Source organism: Meles meles, chromosome 1, assembly GCF_922984935.1.
Source record: "Meles meles chromosome 1, mMelMel3.1 paternal haplotype, whole genome shotgun sequence".
Classification (NCBI taxonomy): Eukaryota; Metazoa; Chordata; class Mammalia; order Carnivora; family Mustelidae; genus Meles; species Meles meles.
In genome coordinates this window covers 206,163,089-206,179,816 of record NC_060066.1, presented here as the reverse complement: position 1 = coordinate 206,179,816, position 16,728 = coordinate 206,163,089, and the positions used below count along the sequence as shown (strand labels likewise).

At 61.3% G+C, this 16,728-nt stretch overlaps 1 protein-coding gene across 1 annotated transcript; it reads left to right on the top strand.

Moving 5' to 3' along the window:
• Positions 1-220: 220 nt before the first annotated feature.
• EFHD2 (EF-hand domain family member D2) lies at positions 221-16,311 on the top strand. Its single transcript, XM_046010481.1, has 4 exons — positions 221-602; positions 12,315-12,462; positions 13,304-13,438; positions 14,544-16,311. The coding sequence occupies exons 1-4, from the start codon at positions 295-297 to the stop codon at positions 14,673-14,675; spliced, it is 723 nt and encodes a 240-aa protein (XP_045866437.1). The 5' UTR covers positions 221-294; the 3' UTR covers positions 14,676-16,311.
• Positions 16,312-16,728: the final 417 nt, after the last annotated feature.

Genomic DNA, 16,728 nt, shown 5'->3' with positions numbered 1-16,728 from the left:
ACGCGGGAGGGGCTGGACTTTTAACGGGGCCCCCCAGCCCTACGGCGGGGGATGGCGGCGCGGTGGGCGCCTCCCACCCGCGCCCTAGAGCCCCAGCGGCGGAGCCCCAGGGCGCGCGGGCCGCGCGGGCGGGGACGGGCAGTGGGCGGGCCCCGCGCGCGGCCTAAGCCCCACCCCCGGGGGCGGTGCCTGGCGCCGGGGAGTGTCAGGAAGAGGAAGAGCGCGGCCAGAGGCGGGCGGTGCGGGCGCGCGGCGAGCAGGGGCCGAGCCCAGGCGAGCGCCGCGCGGGCCACCATGGCCACGGACGAGCTGGCCAGCAAGCTGAACCGGCGGCTGCAGATGGAGGACGAGGGCGGCGCCGAGGCCCCGGAGCAGCCCGGGCTGAACGGGGCGGCGGCGGCGGCGGCCGGGGCGCCCGACGAGGCGGCCGAGGCGCTGGGCAGCGCGGACTGCGAGCTGAGCGCCAAGCTGCTGCGGCGCGCCGACCTCAACCAGGGCATCGGCGAGCCCCAGTCGCCCAGCCGCCGCGTCTTCAACCCCTACACCGAGTTCAAGGAGTTCTCCAGGAAGCAGATCAAGGACATGGAGAAGATGTTCAAGCAGTGAGTGCCCGCCCGACCCGGCCCCCCACCCACCCCGCGCGCCGGCCTCGGGCCGCGAACCCCCGAACCTCCGAGCCCCGCGCCGCCCGGGACCCCTGCCGCCAGCCGTGCGCCCCCGAACCCCGGCACACCAAGGGGGGGGAGACCCCGCGGCCCCTATTTAATCACGAGGCTTGAGGACCTCCTCCCCACCACGCGTGTGAGTCTGGCAACCCCGAGCCCCTGACACGCGACCCCTCCTCACGGTGACGCGGCCCCCCGTGCACCATACGCGCGCACTCTCGGTGTGGAGGACCGCGCGGCCCCTCCAGGTAACCCCGAGTCCCCTCGAGCCCCCACTACCACCATACACATGAGTCTGAAGATTCCGGGGCTCAGGCCTCGGATCCCTGGGTTAGTGAAGCTTCCCCCACCACCCACCAGACACCCACGCACTCTGAGATTTGAGGACCCCGGGGCCTCCCTTTCCCTCTCCCTAGCTACTGGAATTCCCCACCCCCACCCAAACACCCTGGTCAAAAACATCCACACACACACCCCCAGCACCTCAACAAAGGTTACCTTCCCTGTACCCTATGCTGTACCCATTCTTTTTATTAGGGTCCTTTCATTTCCTCGGCTTATCTCGGATTCCCCTCAACATAGGTTCTGGGCAAAGACCCCCCCCCCCTTCCCATTCAGTTATTCAGCATCTGCTAGCAAACTGTGGTCAAAGACCCTCCAGACCCTTCCACCCCTACCCCTACCCACGCTGCTAGCCAGGTCCCCAGTCCTTGACCCTCAGGTGGTCTCCTTAGGGAGAGATCCCTCTATCCCTGCCCCCCCACTTTGCAGGTATGTACCACCCATCACCCCTTCAGGGCTGAGTCCCCTCCTCCCTCCACACACTGTTCCTCCCCCCCCCCAGTAGCTTTGCAGTCACTGCCGACCCCCACCATGTGCCCCCTTTCCTCCCACACGGGATTCTGACACCCCACCCCTCCCTATCTGATTTGTCTGGTTGCTCTCACCCCTACCTTTTCCTCTGTGCAATTCCATATATTGTGTCTTAGCAGGTTAGACAGACACCCCCAGGCCTATGGCTCAGCCCTCCCCACCCACCCTTGCAAAAAACCTTTAAAATCTCTGTGATGGGGACTAAATGGTCCCCTTCGGGTCCATCCCTGAGTCCACCGAGTTGTGACTGCGATGGACAACCAAACTCTCCCCAACCACGGTTGTGCAGGGCGCAGGCTGGGGGGGGGGGGTGTTAAAGCTCGCAGCCCCCTTCCCTTTGGTAGCCCTCCCCACCTCTTGTTGCCCATCCCCTTGCCCCTGGCCCCTGAAGGGGGAACAGCCCAAGGGTGTGGTCTGCGTGGAGAGGTGCTGACCCACCTTGGCTGAGGCACAAGGACAGGGCGAGATGGGGCTGTGTACCGAAGCAACAAGCAGGAAGCCCAAGAAGGGGGTGTTTTGCAACCCCACAGCTTGAGAAAGGCTTTTTCCCACTTCTTGTCACTGCTGCTTCTGCCTGCGGCCCCCACACAGGGGAAGAAGGTTTCGTTTCCCAGACCTGGACGGCTGGGAGCCCCATACTTTTCCAAGGGTTAGCCGGGGGGGAAACTGAGTCCTGAACCCTCCTCTGGGCCACTGTGTGGAAGTCCCTGGGCCCTGAGGAGCCTGCCTCTTTGGCTCCAGGGTCTTTGTTGGGAGTTGTAAAGTTTCTGTCCCCACCAAAGACTGTCACCCTCGGGAGAGCAGGATTTCCAGGATTCCAGCCCAGATTGATGGTAAATGGAAAGCTTCTTGAACCCAGGGCTAGCTAGAGACAGCTTCACCATCTGCAACTTCCTTGTAGAGCCTGCCCTTCCCCGCCCCCACCCCACCCTAGAGTGGGGGAGGCAATGCCGGGGAGAGTGTTCAAATGCATCAGTGATTGATAGAGTCTAGGCACTGATAATATCTAGGCGCTACGGAGCTCCTGGATTCCACCCAGCATCCCCATGACGTAGAACTCTCATCATCAGCATGGTACCATTGGGCGGTCTGGGCACAGAGGGGTTAAATTAAACCCTCCGAGACCACATAGCTAGAAAACGATGGAGGCGGGATCTGAACTCAGGTCTGTGACTCCAAAAGCCATCACAGACATTTGCTTCCATGTGGGAAAACGCACTCGTTCAACACCCCCTTGTGTGTTCGTGGCTGATTTCCCACCTCGCAGACCCGCCAGCGGCCCGTGTCTTGCTGCCAGGGTCTTCCTTCTCCTGGGCTTCCGCAACATTGCCACACACCGCCAAAAACAAAAACCAAAACCAAAAAAACCACGACAGAGCTGTTTGGGAGAACGCAGGCACCCCGAATGGGTTGGGACTTGGGGGACCGCAGCTTGATCAGAAAGGGTGTGTGACCAGAGCAATGGCCTGGAAGCGGCATGTGCGGGAACATTCACCTTCGAGGGAGGCTGTTTGGGGTGTTGGTTTGACAGGGTTTACTCTGGTGCACTTTGTGGGGAGCCGAACCCCTTCGGACACCCCTGCGGGCCACCTCTTGGCACCACAGCTGCTGCTGCCTTGGAAGGGGCGGGGTGGGGGGGGGGGCAGGAAGGGGCCGGGGAGCTGGACTTCTAGGGAAGGAAGTGCCGCCCGCCAGGGCCCTGGCGAGGACAGAAAGGGGCAGGTTTTGTATTCAAGGAAACAAGGCTTCACTGTGCCAGCCAAGCCGAACCCAGCCGAGCCCCGGCTGCAAACAGCCAACACACAGGCTCTTGGGAGGACAAAACCCTGTTCTGCTTCTGCTGTCCTAATGGGGCGGCCACCTCCTGGGTCCAAGCGGGGCCCTGCTGACAGACTTCCCCCCGGGGCTCCGGGGCTCCGTCTTGGGCAGGGAGGAGGGGAGCCCAGCCCCTCAGGGAAGCCATCGCCCCCCGCCCCCGCCACCCCAGCAGAGCACAGGACATAGGGAGGGCCTAGGGAGCTGGGAGCTGGCCTGCCTTGGAAGGCAGGAGCTACAAAGCCTGCCCCTCTGTCCTGGCTCTGCCCCTGAATTATTGAGTAATTAATTCCCATCTATAAAATGAGCAGGTTGTACTTAGGAGTGGCCTCCTTATTTCTGAGGGGTCCTGAACCCTTCGGGATGACAGGCTGCCTTCCAGGGTCTTCTGGTTCATGCATTCAGTGTCTATCAGCAGCTCTTCCTGAGGAGAGGTAGAAGGAGAATCAAGGGGATTGAGGGAAGCAAGACAGGCCACCCGCCGTCCCTGACCTCGCCATCCAGCCGCACAGCTTCCAGCTGGGAGAGGCCTTCAGCCCGTCTCCCCATCTTACAGAGAAGGCAACTGAGACCCAGAGAGGTGTGGTGACTTGCTTGGGGTCACAGGGAAGTTTTCAGTGGCCGAACCAGAGCGCCCTTGTCTGTACGACTGATCAGGCAGGGCTGGGGGAGGCGGGGGGCGCCCACAGAGCTCAGACTTCGTGCCCAGCATTTGGAGGCCTGGCCGCCCGGAACCTCCGTCCTCCCTCCCCAGGCGGCCTCAGGCGGCCCCAGCACTTCTGACTCCTCCCCCCACCTCTCCCGGCCCATCCGTTCAGGGCTCTCTCTAGAACCTTCCAACCAAAGGGGGAATAGTGTGACCCCACAGAGCCTCAAGGGGGCCCAGCTCTGGGCTGGCAGCCTCATGTGTGAGGCTCTGTGGAGCTTTGTAAGTCGAGACCTGCCCAAGAGGTCAGCAGCCACGTAATTCTGAACCTGCCAGGGAATCTGAGGAAGATGCCCTAGTTCCCTGCTTGGCCGGCCTCAGCCTCAGCCACGGCATCTCATGACCCCGTGCGTCAGAGAGGCAGGCTTCCTTCTCCTTCTGGACACCTCTGCCCTCCCTTCTTCTCCATTCACTCCTCCTCCTCCGTGTCTCCCCAGACCCTGTCCCTCACAGCATCTCCCCCAGCGTCCTTCCTGGAAGACAGGAGGACACAGTAATTAAGAGCAGGGCCTTTGGAGTCTGTAGGTTTGAATCCCAAGGCCCTTAAACCTTCTGGGCCTCAGTTCCTCACCCTAAAACAGGGAGGGTTACAGTACCCACCTCACAGGGCTGTTGTGAGGTACTTAACTGAGTACTCAGCACGAATTGAGCCCTGGGAAGCTCCCGTCCCCTCATCCCCGGGCCTACTCCGCCAAAGCCCCTGGCTGCTGCCTCCACTGACCCCCCAGGGAGCTGCCCAGCTGGCGAAAACCTCATGCTTCAAGTGTTGGGGGACCCAGCTGAGAACCCCCTTTTTTTCCTGCTGAACGGGCATTCCCGTTGGCAGCTACATGTGGCTCTGATAAATAACAAAAATGGGGAAATGAATTCATTACCACTTCATTATGTGGAAGGCAGGTGGCAAAGAAAAAGGAAAGAGCAAGCGACAGCTTCCCGGGGTGATTCCAGACTGGGATCCCAGCACCCAGCCACCGTGGGGCAGCTGGGAGACCCCGGGGAAGGGAGCTCAGCTTTGCGGCCTCGCCCTGGGCTGAAGACTCTCCCTGGTAAAGGTCTAAGGGTTCAGTGTAAAGAGTCCTGGCCCTTGGCAAAGAGTCCACAGTCATGTCCGGCCCGTGGGCTGTTAAAAACATAGAAGCTTTTGAAAAACATAAAATCCATCCATATAATCATTCATCCGACACATACTAAGTTTGTGCTGTGGGCAAGTTCTAGAGAATCAAGGGAAGAAGAAAGTTCCCGCCCTCAGGAAGCTTAAAGTCTCATGAAAAGCAGTGGCATAGAGGGGATGGGCCCACGCAGCTAGAAATGGAAACTTCCATTCCTTTATCCGCGCCATGAGGACCCGGGGCGCTCATGAGGGTCCCGTGTGCTCAGACACCCTCCTCCACCGGCCCCTGCCCCCATGCCCTCGCCTCATATCCTGGAACCCCCAGGTCCAGTTGCTCACAACAGTGCAGTGAGGTGGGTAAATCCTCACCCCCACTGGCCAGATGAAGAAACTGAGGCTCGAGGAGTTTGAGTCAGGTCTGAAGGTTATAATAATCCACCGGATTAGAAGCAGGTTGGCCTGCAGGGAGCTCCAGAGGCCGAGAGAGGGCAGTGTTTATGGGCGGGGAGGGGGGGTCTTGAGGAAGAAGGGCTCTCAGAGCCTCAGGAGGGGAAGCCTTCTAGGGGGCACAGAGGTTGGGTCCTTCCACCTGCAGCAGCCTGGAGCCTGGCTTTCTGGGGAGATGCCACACCCCTGGGGAGGGAAGATTTCCCCAAACTCAGTGCTCCCCTTCTGCTCTTTCTACTTCCTTTCTGATTCTGAGTCACCTCTCCCCTCCCCCGCCCCCCAGCCTGGGGACTTTTGGTTCCCCTTTGGCATTGCACCTTCCTGCCTTCTCCTCTGGTCTGGACCCCGGGGGTCTGAGGCCCGGCTCCAGCTGTGAGAGACCTGGCGCCGCCACCTCCGGGGAGGCCGTCTTGCAAGGCCAGCCCAGGCGGAGGAGGAAGGAGAGGAGGAGACAGAAGACCTCAGCAGGGACAGTCCCCACTCCGCCCAGCAGCTGAGCTCCCTCTGACTGCTGAGCAGCCTTCTCCTTGGCTGCCTTCCGCTTCTCAAGGACGGCAGAGAAGCAGGAGTCCCACGCCAGCCGGACGCAGCTCAAGGGGAGCCAGGCCTGGGGTTCCTGAGCCGCATGAGGACCCTCATGTGGCCGAGACGGACGCCGTCCGCCTACCCCATCCTGGACACTGTATCTCTAATTTAATCCTTTTATGGCACGCTGTGAGCTCACCATCCCTCTTGTCACAAAGGAGAACACCGGGTCTCACAGACTTTACATGACAGGGACAGTGTGTGAACTTGGGTCTGTCTGACTCCAAGTTCCTGACTCCCAAGGTCCCCAAAGAGGGCAGCAGCAGCAGCCGCCGCCGCAGCCGGGTGCTTGTTAGAAAGGCGGCCCCACCCCGGGTCTACTGGGTCTGAATCCGCATTTTTAACACTCGTGTCAGCAGCAGCAGCAGGCCACCCACAGCTGTCTCCCCGCACTTGCCGGAGGCCTTCCTTCCGGTAGGGCAGGTTCCTTCGTCTGGGCAGTAAGGGGGGGAAGATGAAGTTTAATAATAAGGACTAGGTTGGACTAGACGCTCCGTGAACGTCCTTTGCCATCACCACTGGAACGATCAGTATTATTAAGAGCAGGCGGGACCCCCGCCACTGACATCACAGGCCTGGGGACGTGCCCTCCTGGCCTGGTGCTCAGCGTGCGGTTGAACCCAAGCTGGGGAGGTCCTGAGCCCAGACAAGCCCCCAGCAGAGTGCCATCAGCTTGAGGGGGGGGCAGGGGGCTCCCACTTGATTCTTAGACTCACTGCAAAGTTGTGGGGGAGCCGTGAGCCACACGCGCAGACACCCTCTCCTCGGCTGGCGGCAACAGATCGAGTGTCCGGTCTGCAGATAGGACTGGAGGAAGTGTCGAGCGCCGGGGCTTTCCCCACATGAGTCAGGCAGTCTGGGGGTTGGGGGGTTGGGACCCGACCCACCACGCCCAGCCAGTGGTTATCAGCGCCTGTGGGTGGTGGGTGGCCACCTACGGAGGGAAGCGGGTAGGGCTTCGCTGCCCAGAATTTTTCTCTCGTCCAGAACGTCCCTACCCCAAGGGACCTGCCTTCCCAGTTCATAGGACGAAGAGTAGAGAGGCCTAGGAGCCGCGGGGGGGAGGACCAGGTCTGTGAATGTCAAGTCCAAAGCCAGGTGAGCCTGGCGGGATCCTTCATCCATAAACACTACCCTCTCTAGCTGCTTCTCCCCCTGGGGACCCCCATGGGCTGAGGGGCCAGCTGCAAAGGCCTGGGATAGGAAACCGAGGACAGAATCGGGGTCTCCATGCCCCCACGTTGCCCCTGTGCAGCAGCCGTAGTAACTCATTCTGCCATCAGACTCCACAGCACAGCTGGTGGGTAGGGAGGCTCGTGCCCAGGGAACAGCCTTCTCATAGTTCCAGAGCCAACACGGGCTGCCTTAAGCGAAGCAGTGAGCTTCCTGCGCTCAGAGGTATTCCAGGAACATACAGGAAAACTGCCTTGGGAATCTGACCTTCATGCATGGCTGAATGAGTGGCCTCCAATATCCCTCCCAACTTGAGACTCTGGTACAGGGTCTGTGGGCTTCGGGACACAGCGTAGCAGTTTAGAGCGTGCCTGTGTTTCATCAGCTCTGGGTTTGGATCCCGGCTTTGTCCTTGTCCGCTATGGCCTCGGCCAAGTCACTTCCTCCCTGAGCCTCCCATCTCCTCAGCTGTCATATGGGGCCATTTATGCCTGCTCCCGAGGGTTCTTGGGAAGGCCTGATTGGGTCTACTTGGCAGAGTGTTCAGCAAAGAGTAGCCACAAAGGGTAATACTGTTACGAGACGAGGTGTTGATAGCGCACGCTGTAGGGACCGGCCACTGCCCAGCCCCCATGACTCCTGGTTATCAGAACCAAGGGGAGGAGGAGCGCCAGCTGGGTGGGACCTGCCGGGCCCAAGGGGGCAAAGGCTGCCTGGGTGGTGGCCGACTGCTCCCCTCTCGAGGGTAGATGGGAGGGACTTTGTCACCGGCATCCGGGGTGGCAGCTGCCGAGCCCTGCCTGTCGGGAACTATTCAGGGGGAGGCGGGTAGGAATGTGGGCACGGTGCCAGGCGCAGCAGCCTCCCTCCAGTGCCAGAGAAAAGTGCTGAGCTCCCGGCCTGCCAGCTTTGTTGCCATTCCTGCCCAATGCCACCGGCTCTCCCAGGCAGCCCCAGGCCGGGCTCTCAACCCAGCGTGGCCCAGCCCTACAGGCTGGAGAATTCGGGACCCTCCATGGGACCGGGAGGAAGAAGGAAGCAGATAGGCAGGAAGAAGGAACGTCTCCAGCTTTGGGGATCCCGCGGTCCGCCGGCTGTGTGACCCCAGGCTGGTTTGTTGCCTACTCTGGGCCCCAGTTTCCGCCACAGAACATGAAGCAGGAAGACCAGGCTATGAGGACAGATGTTGTGCACTGACACTCTTGCCCGGGTCCCTCTGAGCCCCTGAACCCTCAGCTCCGGCTCAAGGAGAGAGCTGGTGGATGAGAGGGTCCCCCAGCCCGGGGCATCTCCTCTTTTGCCAGTCATCCACCTGCTGGTGGCACAGTGACCCTCCCCGCCCCCCATCAGTTCCTTCCCATGAGAGGAGGGACAGGCAGAGCAATCCGGGCTGAGGCTCCTCACTTCCTCTGCCCAGCAAGAGAGCGGAAGGCTCTGTCCTGCTGTTTTTCCATCTCCCCAAGTTGTGGGGTCTTTGAATTAGGCCTAGCGGGGGAAGTAGTGGGAGCCTCAGAGGAGGGGGAGAGGCTGGGGGCAGCGCTAGATCACCTCCCCCATCCCCCGGCCTCCAGACCCGGACCACCTCGCCCATCCCCCTGCCTCCAGACCAGCGGACAGCGAGCGCTTCTCGCCGCCGCGCACGTGCACATCGGGACTGGTGCCCAAGAGAGAGGCCCTTGTGTTTTTTACCATTATCATTCTTATCAGCGCCATTTTTATGTTCTATGTGCGAAGTACTTAACGTAATGTCTGGCACACAGAAAATGCTCAGTGGCCTCTATTACAATGAAATTAGCAGGCTTTAAGCACCTGTTACGTGCTAGGCATATTATGTTCATCATCTCATTTAGTCTTCAGTCCTAAAGGCAGCTAGCGATGATGATGCTTCTGTTTATCATTATGGCCGTTGGCGTGATTGTCTGGGAGTGCCCATTAAAGTGGGCGGGGCTCTGTGCTAGGAACTGACGTGGCTGGTCTCTTTTAACCTTTGCCTCTGTCCTGAGATGGGTCCTTTGATCTCCATGCTGTAAATGGGGACGCTGGGGTGTGTGGGGTCAGGTGACTTGACCAGGATCAGCCAGCCAGCCAGTCAAGTGGCCGGCTGGGGGTTTGAGCCCCAGTCCATCTCAACAGCCCTGATGTGAACACAGAAACTTCAAGGTCATCTTCAGTCACGTTCCCCCTGGGGACCTGGCTGATCCAGGGGCTCCGAGCCCAGGGGACATAGTAGATGCCTGCTCCCCCGGAGCCTTGCGGGAACAGCCCTCCTCCCCCGCAGTGTCCCTCCTTTGGGGGACCCAGCTCCCACCCCAGCACCTGGCCTCTTCCTGACCTCTGTCGCTTTCCCTTGGCAATTGATCTGCTGGCGCTGTGACCAGCCCCTGCATTGTCCCACTGGGGGCCAGAGCCCACCCGGGAGAGAGCCCAGACCTGGTAATTGATTGACCTTTGATTGATGCAGGCAGCGGTTCAAGCCGCGGATCAAGCTGCAGCCCGGCCAGGTCCGGGAGCTGCCAGAGACCAACAAACACAGAGCCAAAGTCTCTGTCCAAGTTCGGACACTTTATCCGTGCACTTCCTCTGAAACTAAGCCACCCCCAGCTGCGGGAGAAACGCATACACGTGAGCAGTAAATAAAGCTGGGGCTCAGGAGAGGCAGGTGGGACGGCAGAGTAGGGTGTGGGAACCCGCGGGATGTGGGGTGAGTCCCTGGTCAGCGGGCCTGTGCCCTCACCCTCCCATCCTTGTTCCCTGGGGGAACACACAGTCACATGGGGAAGAAATCCGCCCAGGGTTGCTGCGCACAGAAGTTGTAACGAAAAAACTGCCTGGCGCACAGTAGGAGCTTCGTGGAGGCCGCTGGACCTCACTCTGCCATTGCTGGAGTCCGCTCCATGTGCCGGGCCCGAGGCTAAGCGCGCACCGTGCAGGAGCTCGGTCAGTCCTCGCGGTGACCCTGCGGGAGAGTCACCGTCACACCTGGCCAGAGGCTCAAAGGGGCAGGGTCTCCCAGAACCCAGGTGGTCTGCTCCAGCCCTGTTCACCAATGACTTTCACCCCGTTCAGAAAGCAGTGGGGTTTCCCTGAAGGGCAGCGCCCACGTGGCTTGCCCCAGCGAGAACCTGCCCCCTCACTAGGCCACTTACCGTGGGCCGCTCCCAGGCCTGTCACCCGGGGTCACCGCACAGCCGCCCAACCCCCTTCCCAGACTCCAAAGGTGGAAGGAGGGGCCTCTGCTGTGCCCCCCACAGGGCCCCTCCAGCTTGAAGGGAAGCATGGGATCGTGGGCCTGCCCGGCCCTCCCGAGGCCCACCGCCCGCTACCACACCCTCTCACGGTGGCTCCCACCCCAGCCACAGCGCTGCCCACAGGGATTTCCGGCCCATCTGCTCCTGCTCCCACCCCCCAGCCCAGCCCCATGGGGAGAAAGGCTTCAGGACCGTGTTCCCTGCAGGGTTCCCAGAACCCCATCCTCCCCGAGCTGCGTCACTCCCAACCACTGTCTGTCTGCGAACTATTTATACCTCTCACGCCAACTGCTCCGGGCTCAGGGCAGACAGCTCCGTGCTAGGGCCTCACCAGGACCCCTGGAAGCAGGCTGGCTCCAAGCAGATGTGCAGGCTGAGGAGCTGGGCGTCCGCCCTCTTCCTTTACTGCTCTGTGACCTTGGGCAGGTCACCTAACCTCTCTGAGCCTCCACTATATAAGGTTATTACAGGGATTAAATACAATGAATGATGTGAGGTTCCCAGCATCAAGACAGATTTCAAAAAAATGGTTTCTGTTCGTTGTTCAAGGTCTTGCGTTGTTCAAGGTCTTGCGAGAGCTTGGGATGGGGGAAGGGAGCTGGGGAGCCCGGAGGAAGGCACAGAGACGAGGTGTGGGTTTATGCAGGAGCACCAAGACTGGAACAAGGGTTTCCGCAGCTCAGCCCCTCTGTGCCGCTCTGCTGTCGCCAGCACTCATCCAGGCAGCTTGAGGCCTGGGGCTACGCAGGCCTCTCCAGGCTCAGAAAGCCCATTTTAGCCCTGAGAGTGCGATTCCCACCCCTGCCTCCCCTGCGGGAGGCCGTCTGCACAGGTGTTGGGTTAGCCTGACTAGAGGGCCCACATCCGCTCCCCAGCGGGGAACGGGCCCCGAGGCCATCTCTGACCCAAGCTCTGACCACAAAGAGGCCAGCGAGAGGGACATTTAGACAACACCCCCTTACACACACACACACACACCACCACCACCCCCACCCCCCACCCCCCGTGTCTGCTGGGCAGTTGGTGGTAGAAAAGAGACCCGCAATGTACAGACACACTTTTATCACCTAATCACTGTTCCAGCCCTTTCCAGCCACAGAGCCATATCCCCCTCCCTGTGCCCCCCCCACAGCAGGCACCCCTGTAACACTGTTCCCTGAATTCATCGCAGGCCACCTCCCAGCAAACCAGAAGTGGGCCTCCCTCCTGGGGCCTCCCTCCTGAGGCCCTGCTCTGTGACACGTGCCGTTTTCTCCCTCCCTCCTGGGTGGCAGCAGGAGTCGGGGAGACATGGGGCCGGTAGGGATGCGAGGCTGGCCCTGGAGATAACATCAGAGTCATCGGCCGCCCTCCCCCCCACAAACGAGCTGTACCCCCATGGTGTCGTGAATTCTTTGTCCCTGCTGGTTCCCGTCCCATCCAGCCCAGGCAGGCTGTGGCTTCAGCTTCCTTACGCATCGCACTGGTCCAAAAGTTAGCACTGTTCAACGTGTCAGAGGCCACAGGGCATGTGGGGAGCTCCTCGTCACCAGAGGTAACCAAGCAGCAGCCACACCTCAGGACCTCACCTGGACCGGGGTCCCTTCCAGCTGCAGTAGGGTGACCGGCGCCTCGCAGTCCCCCCCGTGGTGCTCTGACCCGTGAGCTGTGAGGCGTCAGGAGGTCCTCAGCCTCTGCCTTGGCTCCCCCAGGTACGACGCCGGCCGGGACGGCTTCATTGACCTGATGGAACTGAAGCTGATGATGGAGAAGCTCGGAGCCCCGCAGACCCACCTGGGCCTGAAAAACATGATCAAGGAGGTGGACGAGGACTTGGACAGCAAGCTCAGCTTCCGGGAGGTGAGTCTGCTCCCCGAGGGGGACTCTCAGGCTCCTCGACGGAGGAGGGACATCTGTTCCTTCACACGGTCAGCACTTACTGAGTGACTACTGTATACTTGGCCCTGGGGGGCTCTTGGGAATCCAGAGGAAAGCCCTGTGCTGCCAGGATCCTGGTGTGTAGAGGGGGAGGGAGATGCCTAGAGCGTGAAGGGACAGGGTGCTGTGACGCCGGAGATGAGGGGACAGGGAGGGAGCGACAGGCACTGCGCCCGGGAGGGGCTGGCCTCTGCGCTGGGGGACTCCGGGTCTCCATCCTCACTCTGGGACAGGAGCCGTGAGCAAGCCTGCTCCTTGGAGGAGGAAGTGGAGGCTCACAGCCAGCAAACAACGGTACTGGACCCCAGGCAGCCTTGGGTGAAGGACAGCGGTGGCCTCCATGGGCAAGCTCGCAAAAGCCTAGAGGAGGCAGGGCAGGAGAAAGGGAGTGGGGAGGACGCGTGCAGGGAGGAAGGTGCGGGCCGTGTGCCATAATGGTGTGGAGTTAGGACTTGGGTTCCGACCCTCCTGCTGTCACTTTCTGCTGCTAAGATTCGAAGCAGGGCTGTTTCCTGGTCTCTGAGTCTTCCACAGCGTGTAAAATGGGCACAATCCTATACCTTGGGGACTCAGTAAATTGGGGGGGACAGTGGGCACAAAGACACCAGGTCGGTTGGGGCTCTGCCTGGGAGCCGAGGGTGGGCCTGCAGCAGCCCCGGATCCTGGGAGAGTGGGAGATGGGTCGCCTTGCCTCCCACCGGACAGATGGGCACACCAAGGCCCCTTGTCCCTCCCTGACAACGTGCTTTTCTCCATCCCGCAGTTCCTTCTGATTTTCCGCAAGGCAGCGGCTGGGGAGCTGCAGGAAGACAGCGGGCTGCACGTGCTCGCCCGCCTCTCCGAGATCGATGTCTCCACCGAGGGCGTCAAGGGGGCCAAGAGCTTCTTTGAGGCCAAGGTGAGGAACCCGAGGCTGTGTGGAGCCCAGGGTGGGGAGCACCCTGACCCCCGGCTCAAGGACAAGGGTGCCCAGGGGGAGGACAGGACCCTGAGTTAGCCCCAGGGTCCGTGCTCACCCTTCGTGTCCCTGCCGAGGCCACGGACGGGAGACGCGGCACTGATGCGAGGGCTGGACTGCGCGCGAGGCCCACAGCGCTCCTGGCTTCTGTCCACTTCCATCCAGGCCGGGGGGGTCCCTTCCAGCTTCCCCCTTCTCTCCCCGGCCCACAGAACCACTACCCCCAAAGGGCGAGTCCTTGAATGGGTGGCCCAAGAGATGGCAGGGCAGGCCCAGAAACCGGGGCATGGGCTCAGGGGCCTCTTGGAGACCCCCACAGCGCCAGCCCTGGCCCAGAGGGAGGATGGGTCCCAGAGGCACCTACGTGCACAGCACCCTCCCAGTGCCGCACGCACTTAGATGGAGAGGACACACAGCGCTCCTGGATTCTGACCTCCCAGAGCACCTGCTTTTCCTGGTTTCTCCTTCTCCCCATGTTAACTAAGAACACCGTTTCTGAAGGCCACGTCCCTCCTCCCTCTGGGCTTCTGGGCTTGATGGGATGTCCCAGGGTTCCTCAGTGGGACCTTGTTTGCATCTGGGCTTCCCAGGACAGGAAGCAGATAAGAATAGCAACTTCCGGGGGCGCCTGGGCAGCCCAGTCTGTTAAGTATCTGCCTTGGGCTCAGGTCATGATCTCGGGGTCCTGGGATCGAGCCCTGTGTCCTGCTCCCTGCTCAGCGGGGAGTCTGCTTCTCCCTCTCCCTCTGCTCTTCCCTCCAACTCGTGCTCTCCACCCCCACCAATAAAAAAAGTTAAAAATGAAAATGAAAAAGAAGAGCAACACTGAAGCCCCCGCTTCCGGGACCCCCGCTAGGCAGCCGCTACCAAATGTACGTTCTAGTTTCCAATCCCTTCAACGAGTCCACGAGTGAGTTACGGAGCGGCAGGCTCTGAATGGGACACTGAGGCTCAGAGAGGTAGTGGGGGAGGGGTCCGAGAGCCCACGGCGGAGGCGCAGACGCCCCTCCCGCCCTGACCCCCGTCGCCCCCGCCTCCCCTGCAGGTCCAGGCCATCAACGTGTCCAGCCGCTTCGAGGAGGAGATCAAGGCGGAGCAGGAGGAGAGGAAGAAGCAGGCGGAGGAGATGAAGCAGCGGAAGGCAGCCTTCAAGGAGCTGCAGTCCACCTTCAAGTAGCCAGGGGCTGCAGCCTGACCACTTGGCCCCGGCCCCGGCGCCCGGTCCAGCCAGCGGGGGTGGGCGGACTGGAGGCCAAGCTGAATCCTGGGCTCTGTCCGAAGGGACCTACTGAAAACCTACCAAGTCTGTGAACGGGGCCAGCTGAGGGGTGTCCCAGGTGGCCCTGTCCCCCTGCTCCCTCCCGCTCTTCCTGAGGCCGGGCCACCCGTGCAGACTCCTCGTCCGGCCAGCCCTCCTCCCTGGCGATTCCCGTGTGTCTCTCGCCCCCGGCTGCCCCCCCCACCCCACCCCCCGCCTGCACCAGCGCTGCAGCTGCTCCGAGCCCGGCTCCTGGCCCTGAGGGCCTCCCTGCTCCAGGTGCCTGCCCTCCATGCCCGCCCTCCGTGCGCTCTCCTCCTCCCTGCCCAGCGGCCTGCCCTTAACCTGCAGGCCACGCAGCCCCTGGGGCCCCTGAGCAGCTTCCAAGACTGGGGGAGGACGGCCAGCAAGAAGGTGGCAGGCGCCAGCTCTGTAGGAGAGCAGGACGGAAGGGGCTAAGCAAAGGCACTGGGGCTCCCCACCCCCGAGGACTTTTCCTCCAGCCCTGCCTCCTCTCTCTGCTGGGGGCGAGGGTGGGGAGGGGGGCTTCTGTTTTGGCAGAGGGACCCAGGCCCCGGTCCCCCATGTTCACGTGGAGACCCTGGCACACTGGGACCCGGCCAGGCAAGGGTGAGGGGCAGCTGTGCCCATCTACCTCACGGGCCCGCACTCTGCCGGCCGTGCCATGGATCATGGGCAGGGAAGGCTCCGGGGGCAGAAAGGCCACTCCCCAGTCTCCCTGGAACCACCCAGGGGTCCCAGCGGCTCTGGAAGGAGCAGGGTGGGGAGGAGGGATTGGCCCCTTCACGGGAAGGAAACCAGCGCCTGGTTCCATTCTCCAGGACGCGTCCAAGAAGTGCTTTAAGTGGTTTGCACGGACCAGGCGGTGGGGAGCAGGGGCCTTGCTGGGCCCCTTCAAGCCATCCTTCCCCCAAGTGATGGGCACCGCCTTGTCACCAGCGACGGGACCCGTCCCGTCACACACACACACCGCCCCCCCCGGCCGAGGAAGCATGGGGACCCCAGCCCTCCCTGTGTCCATCCGAAGACGGGCAGTGGCCCCACCTGGGCCGCCAGCCCGGTCCCACGCAGCTCCCCGTGTGCTCACTTCCGTGCGTGCGTGTCCGTGTGTGTGCGCATCTGTGTCCGCTGCCGTGTCGTGAAACTGTGCCCGTCACTCAGCCAAACAAGTGAACGGCCGTCGAGGCCACCGTTATGCAACTTTCCGTGTGTCATGACGTCACTGCTTTTTAAACTGGATAACTCTTTATTTTAGTAAAATGCCCCAAGAGTCCACAAAACTGTTGGATTTGCAGAGGTTTTATTTTTTTGGCCTTAGAATCTGCAGAAATTAGGAGGTGCTGACCCCGGTGCGGCAGCCTTGGCCCCGGATTGCGTTTGCCTTAGCGGATATGTTTATACAGATGAATATAAAAAGTTCTTTTTCTTTGGCTTATGTAGCTCTTTCTCCCGCCCTTTTCACCTTCCCCCAAAGAAAGCTACTTCTTCATTTGGTGGTACAATTATTTTTTTTAACTAAAATAAGATAAAAGTCTATATTCTTATGTGTGTGTGGTTCTTGTTGGTTGGTGGAGGAGGGGAGGGGCAGGGAGAGGGAGGCAGGGGACAGGGTCACCCGGTGCTGGGGCAGCACTTGCTCAGGTAGCTCCCCTGTCCTGCCAGAGGCCCCCGGGAGGCGGGGGTGGGGAGACTCTTCCTAACCGGGGAGGTTGAGCGGGATGCCCACCCCCTTTCACCAGGGGCTACCCTTAGCGCTTTACATCTACTTACCCAGGTAACCCTCGGACCAGCACATAAGGGGGTGCTGTTTTGTTTCCCAGAAAGGCACATGGCGCACACGCTGTGGGCCGATGGGTCCAGGTGGGGAACTGGATACAGACCCAGGTCCTCAGCCCCGCAGCCCGTCCCCTTCCCCATCCGGTCACCCCCCCCCCCCCGAGGCAAGTTCAGA